This window comes from Leiobunum rupestre, chromosome 1 (assembly GCF_980474605.1).
Source record: "Leiobunum rupestre chromosome 1, qqLeiRupe1.1.hap1, whole genome shotgun sequence".
Lineage (NCBI taxonomy): Eukaryota > Metazoa > Arthropoda > Arachnida > Opiliones > Sclerosomatidae > Leiobunum > Leiobunum rupestre.
The window spans coordinates 21,015,649-21,029,057 of NC_143384.1; the positions used below are offsets into that span (position 1 = coordinate 21,015,649).

A 13,409-nucleotide genomic window follows, 5' to 3' on the forward strand; every position below is an offset into this window, starting at 1 on the left:
CATTTTCGTTGGGAAAGCGATTTGTATTTCTAATCAGCTAAAGATTTTTCGAATTATGTTATGCTTTCATTAAAATTTTTATAAACAAATCCAATTCTTGGTAAAAACCAAAAGGCGCGCAACTCAATTTCAGCGCCCCGGGCAGTTGCCCGGGTTGCCCGGCCCTTCAGCCGCCCCTGCGTAATGGTTCGAAAGCTCAGGTCAATTCAACGAATAGCGGCTCTTAGAGTCTGCTGTGCGTATCGTACAATTTCTACCGATGCGTTATTGGTAATAACCAACTTAATCCCGATAGAAAACATTGTAAGTGAGGAAGCAACCATCTTTAGGTCTTTTTACCAACAGATGTGCGCTAAACACTGTGATTACAATGTAATAGGTGGAAATTTTCTTTACCCTGGTGACCCTTGGGCAAGGCACCCAGCCTCGTTTAGAGATTTCCAGTGGAGACGCTCTTCCCACTAATGCAGGTTTAGAGATCTACTCCGATGGTTCGCTATCGAAGAATGTGTGCTAACATTAGGGATTTGATTTTAAATCATGGCGCTGGAATCGCCCTTAACTGGGTTAAAGCACACAGTGGTATTGTAGGTAACGACAGAGCGGATGCGCTGGCCAAGAGCGCTTTAACGAATCAGGTGATCCAATCTGTAAAACGTGATAAGGGTAGCATTAAAAATATTTTGAGGGGCATAACCAAGAGGCATTGGCAGAGTACTTGGAGCGACAGCAATAAAGGCAATGTTACAAAGAATTTTATTCCTAACGTAGACGAAAATGCGATCGACCCTAACCACTTCTCAACGCAAGTTCTCAGTGGTCACGGCAAGTTTCCTAGCTACTTGCATAGTTTAGGACATGTGCTCAGTCCTGCCTGTGTTTGTGGGTCAGACACAGGTGATTCTGAGCATTATTTAGTTAATTGTCCCCTCACTCTCCATATGGTCCCTAGAGGCAACCTTGGAGGTATGAAGCTTGATCTTGATGATTGTTTTCGAAAAAATCATGCGCTTCATAACCAGCAACTTCGAGGATGTCTGTCCGGATTGATTGCTGGTTATTTTTATCGCTTTTAATTCTACCTTGCCATTTTAGTTCTGTTTAACCTTTTACCCTTTTTTCAGTATTTTTATATATGTACATTGTGCAGTGGTTTTAACCTTTTTAATTAAAAAGAGAAAGTGGGATGCGTGATGATGGATAATGTGATAAGATACAAATTAATTTGTATAATTTGTGGTACCAACAGTAGTGCCTATCGGAACTGGGGTATAGAAATACTATAATCCGACGTCTAAGCCTACTATCCCTATCTGAACTGTCCTTAATGGGGTCACTGGATCCCCAGGTGCAATCCATACTCGACATTCTATAACCTTTCGGGGAGGGCTAAGACGTGGAACAATAAGTCACTCTAGTCCTCAGCTGTGCGAGGGTGGGTTCCGGGCAGACCATGGTGTCGCCTTTTGTTGGCCATGATGAGGGCGTTTGTTAGCTATATGTGACATATTGTTCTATAAATTTATACCCCGCTGTTTCGCTAGGCATTACTTCGGCACATGTGACTAATCAAGCCGGGACAGGTATGCACTAAAGCGAAACGCGTGGCCTACTATAAGGCACCCATAGAGAGAATACCACACAGATGGCTGCAATAGACCCCTCATCACGGCCCGTCAAAAGGCGGGACCACGGGCTACCAAACCTGCCCCCGCACAGCTGAGGACTAGAGTAGGATATCTCAACCATTGCAACTACCGTCACCGGGAGGTTAAGAAATGTAGAGTGTGGATCAAAGGACCCAGTGACCCCAGGGGCCCCCCAGTTCAGGACAATGGTGGTCTGGTCACATTTACTCTGGCGTGAAGACGGGCACCGGGCGTTCGTTCAACCAAGGATAATACAGTATCCTTGGTTCAACAAACGAACCATTAAACGAACCTGTAACCGGGCGTACCAACCGCAGGCCCCCAACGCACGCAAGCCCTCCACCCCCACCAAGTCAAGGCGTGACCTCTAGGGGCTTCGACAGTAATAACGGGTAACGTCCTTTTTAAATTTATAAAGAAACGATTTTATCATTATTAAGTCTAAAAGATTAGTTTGTTCGTCGCGCCGTTAGCTACTGCCCCCGAATGCGATGCAAGAATGCTCTAAACCTGTTTTTCTGGGCGCTGAGAGCGATGAAAACGTTTGGGGTAAAATAGCTAGTCCTCAGTAAACAAACGCCACTGAACGCGGCGTTGAGAACAATGACAACGAACAAAACCCCTTTTTGTTCGGCATAAAATAGCTCGTCCTCTGTGAGAAAACGGCACGGAACGCGACGCTAATATCAATGAAAAAGAACAAGACCCCTTTTCGCTCGGGATAAAATCACTTGTTCTCTGTGAGCAAACGACACTGAACGTGACGCTAAGAACAATGAAAAAGAACAAGAACCCTTTTCGTTCGGGATAAAATCACTCGTCCTCTGTGAGCAGCTGCCTTTGAACTCTGCGCTGAGAACGATGACAACGAACAAGATCCGCTTTCGTTCGGGATGAACTTCGTTCTCTCCGCCGTGAGCAGCTGCCGGAGAACGTGGCACGTACTTGCTTAGAGGGAGTTTGCTCTCTGTGGGCGGATATAATTTTGCCCGAGCTATATGTCTCTCGCTCAGAGTGAGCACGCTCACGTATGGGTTGTCCAGACCAAATTTTGTGAACTTTCAACTGATTCGTGTGTCTCTCTCTGATAGAGCGGACGATACTATATTTTCTTTCGCTTTTTTTGTGAATAATCGTGCGAAAAACAGGTCATTTGTTTCTTATTCAATGAGCGCGATTACTGGTTTTTAAGCTTTTATGTGTTTTGCCCACCACTGGCCTTTAGTCGATAGCTACGCCGCAAAATTTTCGTTTTGAAAACGAAAACATTTGAGGGAGTTGGCTGTTTTCGGTCTATCGAAATTTGGCAGCCTTGCCTGCCTTCCGGCCTACATCTCCATAACGAAAATGGTCAACGATTACGCCGACGAAAATATTTTACTAAACTGATCGGCGGCGTTTTTAACCGTTATTGAAATGTATGATTTCTCGTAACAAACAAACCTTTGAAGTTGTTAAAAAATAATTTTATTCTGTAAACACGATCCCTTTTAACTCAAGTTACGATGAGTTAGCTAATAATTATTTATTTTTAGTCATGTAACTTTACAAATTATAGATGGCGCTACCGCCTAATTATAAAGATGAATTTCATACAGTCTTATCAGAACTGGGGGGCGATTCTGTAAAAAATCGAATGGGAATTCGACCTCGATACCCTATACCATGTCAAAATCGACTTCGACAATTTGCATTGATTTATGCTTATTCGAAATCTTTACCAAATACCATTCGTCGAGATCTCGAAGTTCGAAATCTAGTTTTCGATCGAAAATTGGATTTCGAATATCTACAGAATAGGCACCCAGGTCCCGCGTAACCATGGCAACTGAAATCGTAATTGTAATTCATGGTAATTCTAGCAGTATTATTCCCAATTCAATGAGAAGAGTGCTATGGAACTATTTTCGAAGTTCCCAATGGAAAACGCTATAAGTTCAAGAATAGGTGGCGGTATGTAGTCGATTTCAAGATTTTTTTCGCTGTCGTCTGCTTCCTCTTTTGCGTCAGGCTGAGACTTTTGACACTTGACATTTCGTAGTTTAAACTTCCCCGGAAAATTTAATTAAGTTAATAAGTTTTATGGAAATTACTAATATCCGAAAATAAGTAAAATGCGTGAACGCTTAGGACGCGTTCTAATGAAAATAGGCCTAGAATCAGAATGTGTTGGCAATAACTCCAAGATGCAATTTGATTCTGATTTGGAAGCCACTATGAAAAGTTTGGAAAAAGAGTTCGAACTTCATCAAAAAAGATTGGAAACATTACGTCAAGTCGCCGAAAGATTGAAAAATGATGCCTGGAGATATCCTTCTATGAAAGAACTCGGGTTGTGAGATAAATAAGGTAATATAAGTTGTTTTAAAGGCCTCTGTTGTAAATTTAGATTTAGGTTTAATTCGGTTGCACCTTTAGTTGTGAAACTGTCACCAAATTTATTTGAAATGCCGTCTGTTGATAAAATTGTGTTAAGTTATCATGATTCTTTGTTACGAGAGTCGGACATTGCATTACTCGATGAACCACAGTGGTTGAATGATAACATTATTGTGTTTTGGTTGGAGTTTCTTGAGCATGAACGCTATAATTTCTCTGGAAACAATTTACCAATTGCGTGTCTAAGCCCCCAAGTTGTTCATCTCATTAAAATGAGCGATAAGGATGAAGTTGGAGCCTTACTTTCTGATTTGGAACTATCGCTTAAAGATCTGATTTTGCTACCCATAAATGATTGTGAATCTGAAATCTCACCAGGTGGAACTCATTGGAGTTTACTATCCTATACTCCACACTTTGGTTTTCAACATTATGATTCTATGACAAATAGTGGAAATTTAGAACACGCTAGAATGGTAGCTAACTCTCTCAGTGGTTTAATTAAATGTAAAACCCCTATTAAAATCAGTGAGCAAATGTGTCAGGAACAGAAAAACAGCTATGATTGTGGTGTTTACGTTATGCTTAATGCCAACCTGGTTCTCTATGATTTCATAACCAAAATAAGTCCTACAGTTTTGCCTAGTCAAGCTAATAACTGTAATAGTGCTAAGGAACTTAGACTTGAAGTGATAAATGTTATTCGTGAATTAGCCCAAAAGAAAGATTGATTTTGAAACTTTATAGTAAAAATTAAAGCAGTTAAGATATGCACTTAAATGTTCTAGTTTAGTTGTCATTAATAAAATTCAATAATAAAATATATAAATAATTTATTAGTAAGTTTATTTTTACAAAGTTGTAGTGGCTATTTGTAATATTTGGTAAATTTAGCATTTCTGCAGAATAGAATCAGAAGCAAAAAATTGTGTGCTTGTAAGAATTTAGTAAACAGGGCCAGAATTGAGCACATTTTCTTTTAACTTAATAACAAAAAAAATCTTCAATTTCCTTATTAAGTTTAACCTATAATTTTATATAGGAAAAATATGTCATCTTTAGGATTTATAAATAATCTTTCTTTTGCTGGTTCTATTTCTTCAAACAATAAACCTGTTTCTTTTAAGCATCTTTCAAACTTGAACCTTGTTTCTGGGTCTCTTTCTTTCACGGCCATAAATGTTCCATGTTTGGGTTTAATTTGTTTAATCGTAGAGCATAGCACTTGGTGGTCATTAGGGTCATATATCACATCTAGAAAAATCATTAATTGAAATTACTGAGCCTTTTTGTATAATTTCTATAAATTTTTATTTCATACCAGCAGCTATAACAAAATCCACATCGTGGATTGGTTTGATATCATTTGTATTTCCCCAGTGTAGCTTTTTCAACTCTATTAGTGACAGATCTAATAGGTTGCGATTCAATTTGAGATTTTTATCTAATAATTGAAGCACATGTTCGTTGCAGTCTGTGAAAATATATTTCCTTGGATTGCATGTTACAGCAACAGTAATACCGCTCAGTCCAACTCCACTTCCCAATTCCAAAATGCACCTGTTAATGTACGGGGTGATTTGATATCTTATTAACTGACAAGGCAATTTTGTAGGGAAACTACAAAACTTCTATCATAAAATAGGCAAAAGTAATACCGCTCAGTCTAATACCACTACTGAATTCTAAAATGCGCCTATTTATCTTATTAACTGACAAGTAAGGAAACTTTTTAATCTACCATAAAATAGACAACCTGTTTTTAGACCCATGTTCAATTTCTTAAGCTTTTTTAAATATTTGGTTTACTTTAACAACCTTTGATGTTTTTACTCTGTAAACCTTGGCTAATTTCTTTAAACCTTTATCGAAAACTATAATAAACGTCAACCTTATGAGAATTGACTTTGTGACTGTGAAAGACACTCAAAACAAACTATTATTGGAACATCTCAGAAGAAACTTTATTTTGAAGTACCACTCTCTTTTTAAGTGTTACTTCAACAATTTTTTGGTTTACAGGATAAAAACCCCAATCTGAAAAATTATTACTAACACTATACAAATCACAAATTTTCTAATTTTATGTAACACATACTTTCCGTCAAAAAGATTGGCATTTATGGAACACCATTCAGCCAGTTGTTTCCCGGCCTATGTGTGACAGTCAGAAAAAAGTTATTTTAGTTGTAAACTTTTTGTCAATACTAATTTTCGTACTAAATTAAAATCTGTACCTCCCACGTATGTAAACCTGTGGTGTTTTCACCTATCAAAAAAGTCGATTCTTCTAGCGTTATGCAATTATTATCAGTCTTAAATAAATAAAATATATTAATATATATTTTCAACACAAATTTTAAACCAATACTTGTTCGTACTAATAAATAGGAATGAAACCTTAGTTCATTTTCAGGTATAGGTTTCGATACAAGATCACTGTACATCTCATACACCTCTTCACATATTTCAAAACTCGAGTCTTCTATCTAATTTGATTTTACATCAGAAAAGACAGAATTGTAAATCTAGCAAAATATAAAAAAAATTGGATTTTTACCAAATTTATAAAAAATTTCAAAAACTGTAAGGCATATGATTTATTTGGATATTTAACAGCAGTTGGGTGTAATACTGTTTCTTGTAGAATGTTAAGCTGAGTTTCTTTGTTTAAAACCTTGAAAGAGATATTATAAATAAATTGATTTCAAAAGAGTATAAGTTTGAAATTTTTACATTTTTGTGTTCTAATAATTTTACAAATACATTTTTTACAGGTTTCCCAGTACTTAAATAATATTTCTTTATAAATAATATAGTTTCTGACCGAATAGCCATGTGTAATGACATGTTTCGATAAATTCAGTTCAGTATAACAAATTTTAGATATAGATGGTGCCAGTGTTTCCACTCTGCGGTAGAGATTTTCGCCTATTTTAGGGGAAATTTTACCAGTTTTCGCCGGTTCTATAGTCGATTTTCGCCGCCGTTTTCGCCGCAATTTCCCCCCATAAGATTTACCTTAATTTTTTTAGTGAGTGTCACTGCATATTTTACTTCTCTTTATTTCCAATCTTAGATTTGGGCAATATTTTTTTATATAAAAAAAATACATTTTATTTCGTCAAATGTTATACATTTTTTATTGGAATATATAAAAATTGAATGGGCGGACATAGGGGGCAGAGTAGAGGGACTACAGAGACGACGATTTTTTAATTTTTCTTACTGAAAATATCGAAAAATATTTTCGCCGCAATTTGCGCCGTTTTCAATGGTTTTCGCCGGTTTTAAAAATTATGGTGCCCACCGAGACAATTTTCGCCGCAAACGCCCTTTTTCGCCGCAAAGTGGAAACACTGGATGGTGCTCTAAAGAGATTTTTCACATGTACAGTATGTATAAAAAATTATTAACCAAACAGCGTTGCCAGATCGAAAATCTGAAATTATCGTATCTAAGCCAAAAAATTATCGATTTTCCTGGAAAATTATCGTACATTTCTTTTTGGCGATAAATTTTAATTCATACATAAATGCGTCGAATTTAGATGATTTTTTAAAGCACTACAGGAATTTTAATTCAGGGAAATAAACAAAATGTCTATTATCATTATTAACTGAACTTAATATGTTTAAAAATGTTTTAAAAAATGCGGTAATAGCTAGGAGTAATAAACTCACACTCTGGACTACGCGTACAGAAAATGTATATCATTCATTTTAAGTAGAAAAGTTATATAAATTTATAATAAAATATAAATCGTTCGTAGGTTTGTAAAAAAATCTAAAGATTATCGTACATTATAGTACGTTGAGGCAGAATTATCGAAATAATGGTACGATATCGTACGCCATGAAAATTATAGTACGCCCTAAAAATTTTGATTAAATTATCGCACTGTGCGATAATTATCGTACGTCTGGCAACGCTGTAACCAAAGGATTTTTCATGTACCAGTAGTTTTTTGATAATGTAGGGGCATTATTCCACTTTGGACTTTGAATAGAAATTCTAAACCGCTAAGTAAATATTATGCAGTTTATGCTGAAGAAATTTAGAAATTGCTGAACCAATAATTTTTAATCATTATATCATAGACATGCCTTTACAGTCACTGTACTTTAATGAAACACATCCAATTTAAGAAAATATTTAAAACTAGCTTTAATACCCAGCTTCACCCGGGGACTTTACGTAAGAAAGGTAAACGCTGTAGCAAAAACGCAACACGCGTAGCAAAAACGTAACACACGTAAAGCTCACACTAACCCGTAAAAAAGTTTAAAGGTCGGGACGGGCGCAAGGAACACAAGAGAGGAGGAAGTCCAAAGTCAAGTAAAATAAAATTGAATTAGATTAATAATCATGTCAGGTATTTGGAATTAGGCGCGTTTAGTTGAAAATCAGGGCCTGAGTTAAAATTTCCGTTCTCGAGTTTTTAGGAAATAAATGACATACAAATAAATAAAAGGACAAACTTTTAGACTTATAGTTATAGATGCTCTGGTTGGATGCACAACACCTTTTTCTAAATCGTTTGTAGCATTTAATGGTTTTTTAAAAATTCAGATACACTTGCCAAACTTGTTTTTATGTTGCTCTTATGTCACGATGTCATAGCTTTATTAGAATGGTAATAATACCGAGGGTGCCAAAGTTAGAGTTGTGGCGTAGTAGCTACATTCAAACAACTAAGCCACTTTAATTTATAAAAACACCAATAGACCTTTCTATAAATTATCCTCCCAGGAAATCGCCAATAAGTAATATTTCAGAGAGCCAGGACCTGCAAGTCACTGGTTAAAATTCCATTAAAATAATGGAATTTAAGTACTTAACCTTTACCGCAGCAACAAGCATTCTCCCGTTCATTTGGCAAAAACGACTTGTAAGGTTTTTAAGGAATTCGTCATAGATTTTATGGACGGAAATATTCCTAACCCTTGCTCATAGATTTTAATTCACCAAGGCGGGGGGAAGATGGCGACAAAATGCGAGTCGTGGCCTTATCGTGGAGTGAATTAAATCTGAGAGAGGGGGGTTACATACAGGGAAAGGAAAAAAAATAAAAAAAGAGGGGGAGATTCGAATTCAGAATGGAAACCCTTTGTCGTTAATCAATCACAAAATCTTTATTTAACACTCAAATTTATAAATAACACTAAAATACAAAAACAATGAACAAAATTGCGGGGGGAACTGAGGGGATAATCTTACTTCGCTTCTAGTGATGGTTAGGCCATCTCTACTATGGTTCTTTTAGCTTTTTCCAATATAAGAGGGGAATTTAAACACTAAAAATACACTCTTTGACCTTAAATTTGTTAATGAAACTATCTCTTACTATTTTCTATGGGATCAGTTCCGGTATCCCTACTCTCAGGCATCTTGGTTTCAAAGGATGGAGGGGGCAGAAACAAATATACACTTACACTAAATAATAATAAACACTACAATTAAATACTACAATTAAAGATTCTACAATTAAACAATGACAATAATTAACTCAAAATAATAACAACGGCGAGGGCACAACCCGAACGGAAAAAGTAATCCGAACTGTATAAATACAAGAAGCAGAATGAACTCTCAACCTCGAGGGGACCTGTCTTAAATCCTTTTCTCGGACAATAGCGAGGGATTAAGCTTTCTTTTCTAAAACTTTTTCTCTACTTTTCACTGGCTACTTCGTATTTCGACCCTGGGTACTCTACAAGGGGGGGGGGGTTATGATGGAAATTCTACTCATCACTTGGTTTCGGTGTCCTCCGCTACGTTGTCGTCTCTCCGTTTACGGGTTTTCTCTTTCCTCGGTTTACGTAAGATGCCCGACACACGCACTTCACAGAACGGGACGTCTTTGGGGATTGCTTGTTTACGCGTTTCTTTATTCACACTTTTCTTTAATTCTCTTTATTTACTCGTCTACGGTTTGGCGGCCGGATTGCGGGTTTCTTCCTATATTATTTTACTTCACAAGCTGACGGGGGCGTAGGTACTTCGGGTTTCGGTCTGAAATGTCCGGCTAGGCTAGGGAATCGGTCTCGGTCATCTGGCTGTCTTCTCTCGGAATGGCTAGATATTGGGTGATCAACAGGTGATTCGAGGGTGTCGAGGGCATTACGCTTCTCAGACCCATTACTGCTTGGCTTATGTTCTTCCGATCGGAATGTCCTGGCTGTGGGTCATCTAGGCAATCATGGAGCGTTGTTCCGATCATGTGGTTTGCATTGAGGGTTAATTAATATTTAAGCGCGACTTCATCGCACATTATTTTATATTTATTTCGACATGGTTCTTCTCTTGCCCGAGAAGCAGAGTTCTGTCAAGTTCTGTCCAGGTCTGCCAAAGCAGAGTTCTATCCGTTCTGTACCATTCTCTCAAGCTCTCTCAACTTCTCTCTTTGGGGCCCTGTCTCTTGGTTTTGTTCGGATTATGGGGGGGCGGGGTTGAAACAAAAAGCAACTGGTGACCTCCCATTTTACCTAGGTCATTGGTGTATTTAAGACTCGTGTCTAGTCATGCGGTGGTGACGTTGTCCGATTTACGAAAGTTCGCTTGGGATTGCGGGGGGGAAATGCCAGAGAGTCTCGAGGTTCCCGATTTTCTGTCTCCAAGCGGAAACGTCCGGGCGCCCTCTTGACCCTATGGCGGCAACCTTGGAAAACGTCCGCTTTTCTTGGGATCTTGCTACCTGATAGTTAATATGAAGCTTGTGGACTTAAAATGACTTCATGGGATCGCTGTAAGCTGAGGGAGCTTTACTGGTTTAGTTCGGAAAGTTTTAGGGAAATCTGGGCTGGGAAAGTTTGCTTAATGTATTGCACCATGGTCTTGTGACCGAAATAAAAACACTTTAATTAGCGAGGGATTAATTTTAGCGTTGCCGAAGGCAGGGATTTAGTTTATAATTTATATTGAGAGAATGGTTTAATTAATTATCTTAATTTTATATTTTATCGTGGGGTTTGATCGAGTTCTATAAGGCTTATAAACACTAATTAATTTGTATGTATGGTTCAAAAGTTATTTAAGTTTTTAGTTTATCATTAAATTAAATTTATATTTAACACGGGGATTAGTTTCATTAAATAGAGCTCGGAATTCTAAGAAATTTGATGTATGGGGCTTTACGAATACTTAACAAAAACTGTAAATTTAGAGGGTCAAGAGTGCGGGGAAAACGTAATAACAAAAGTAAATAAAACACAGAAAAAGTAAAAAAAAATAAGTATACGGGGGAAAATGAACCTGAAGGGTTACATATCCCTCCCCTTCGTTAGTGTCCGTCTCGGACATCGCAAAAGTTCAATTATACAATAAGTAAGGTGTCGCTAGTATCTTAAAAACCTTTTAGGGGGACGACATTAAAAATATGTATATATACACGACACCAATTGTCAGATGAAAGAAGCACGACACTTGAATTGTTAGATGAAAAAAAAACACTGAGATATAAAAAAAAAACACTCGATTGTTGGATGACCGCAAAAAAAAACCAAACACTATAACTCAATAATATATATATAAAGAAAATACTGCACAGAAAAAAAATAATCTGATGGTCGTTACCATAGTTTGTGGGTACCCGGCGTAAAATGTTAAATCAAATTAACATTATTTGGGGGTAATTCCACTACTTGTTTAGGGATGGTAGTGGTGGAGTCAAAATATCCATGTAATTGCGGGGGCGAAGGCGGACGATTGGGGCATTCGCGGGCAAAATGTCCCGTCTGAGAACAATGGAAACAACGGTTTTCGTAAGGAGGTTGCGGGGGCGGGGGTGCTATGGGGGTAGGAATGATTTCCTGTCTATAATTATTGGGCTGATAGGATCTTTGGGTCCGGCAAACGCTCGCGGTATGGCCAGACCTTTTACAAAGGTGGCAATAGCTAGACCAGGGGTGAGCGGGAGCTTGTACCGGAGGACTATTGTTCTTCTGGAAAACACCTATTACCGGCTTTAATTGAGTGACAACATGCAACAATTCGTCGACCGAGGAAAATTTCTTAAGATGGAGCAGGGCGGCAAACTCTGGTAACATGCCGGCTTTCATTTGGCGTAAGACGGTGGTTTCGCTAGGTCTACATAGCAGGCGGGCATAAAACACTTTTAATCGGCGAATATAGGCCTCGGGCTCCTCATTAAGTTCCTGTTTACATGTTTGAATTTGATCCCATATCCGGTCCTCATAATCAACCCCAAGATATGCTAATTTAAATTGGTTAACGAAGCTATCCCAATCTTGAATTGTTCCTGAATTATCGCGAAACCAATCACTAGCTTGGTCTTCGAGGGTCAATGGTATAAGGGGCAACATCTCGTTTAAATCAATTTCGGAGGCGCGGGCATATTCCTTTAATTGGAAAATGAAATTGAGGGGGTTCACTTTGTCATCGCCTCTAAATCGGGCTTTTATGGGGGGAATCTTAGGTCCACGGCGAAAAGACATATTCTGTGACCGGAAATGACCAGGGTTATGAGGGGTCTCTTGACTTGTCCCCGGATTTTGGGGCGGTACCTTAACGGGATTTTGATAGAGGCGCGAAAGAGAGGGATCGTTCTCGTTTACTGTAACAGAATTTTGGGGTGGCCCTTGAATTCCACTAATGGGGGTCGAGGTGTTTTGCGGCGCTAAATTTCTGGTTATCGCGCCTGATATAACTGCATCGACGGTCCCTATCCTTTCCGACAAGGCCCTCATTGCATCGGCTTGGCCTCTAGCGGCGTCTACCTGGTCTCTTATCAATTCACCCTGTACCTGGATAGCTCTTACTATTAAATCAGTCGCCGGATTATCGGCTGGGGGCGGGGGTGATCTATCGAGCATCGTGCGGGCTAGATTTTGTATTGCGGCCACTTGCTCACCAACTAGGTTACTTTGGACTTGGACCGCTTGGAGGAGCAAGGTAGTCGCTGGATTATCTGGTGGAGGGGAAGGTGGGGACCTATCAAGTAGGGCACGGGTCATCTCTTGCATCATCTGACCTTGCGCCTGAATCATCTGCATGATCAAATTGTTCTCCGGGTTAATCTGAGGCGTGGGAGGAGATCTATACATCAATTTTCTACTCAGGATTATTACCCCTCTTCCTGCATATATAAATGGTCTAATTATCCTAGCCTTATTTTGGTATACGAAGGTAAGGAAAAAAAACAAAAGCGCTCCTAGCATTAAAAGGTCTCTCGCGGGATATCCCATGACAATATCGATAAATCTGAGAGACTCCATATCGCGTTCTTTAAAGAGATTTTATCGAGGAGGGTATTATACGCTTCTGGCAACACACTACGGATGCTAATACTTATAAATACACTCTTGGGGGAAAAACAGTGAAAAAAAAAGGAGATATCGTGATCAACCGACTGACAAATGT

General features: G+C 38.4%; 3 protein-coding genes across 4 annotated transcripts; 2 read left to right on the forward strand and 1 right to left on the reverse strand.

The window, feature by feature from the left end:
* The first annotated feature begins 3,669 nt into the window (after positions 1-3,669).
* Positions 3,670-3,988, forward strand: LOC149961335 (uncharacterized). The gene has a single exon (XM_090176818.1). It carries the CDS (start codon positions 3,764-3,766, stop codon positions 3,986-3,988), a length of 225 nt encoding a protein of 74 aa, XP_090032944.1. The 5' UTR covers positions 3,670-3,763.
* A 108-nt stretch (positions 3,989-4,096) lies between these two features.
* On the forward strand, positions 4,097-5,068 carry LOC149961336 (sentrin-specific protease 8-like). The gene has a single exon (XM_090176817.1). It carries the CDS (start codon positions 4,097-4,099, stop codon positions 4,757-4,759), a length of 663 nt encoding a protein of 220 aa, XP_090032943.1. The 3' UTR covers positions 4,760-5,068.
* Positions 4,898-7,022, reverse strand: LOC149961337 (protein-lysine N-methyltransferase EEF2KMT-like). 2 transcript variants are annotated; one of them, XM_090176816.1, is made up of 7 exons: positions 6,765-7,022; positions 6,589-6,705; positions 6,410-6,517; positions 6,266-6,343; positions 6,127-6,182; positions 5,350-5,588; positions 4,898-5,282 (listed from the first exon to the last, which is right to left on the reverse strand). In XM_090176816.1, the coding sequence occupies exons 1-7, from the start codon at positions 6,876-6,878 to the stop codon at positions 5,050-5,052; spliced, it is 945 nt and encodes a 314-aa protein (XP_090032942.1). In that variant the 5' UTR covers positions 6,879-7,022; the 3' UTR covers positions 4,898-5,049. The 2 variants fall into 2 exon arrangements, with proteins under 2 accessions (XP_090032942.1, XP_090032941.1); XM_090176815.1 differs by having other exon boundaries at positions 6,266-6,517.
* Between the last annotated feature and the right edge of the window lie 6,387 nt (positions 7,023-13,409).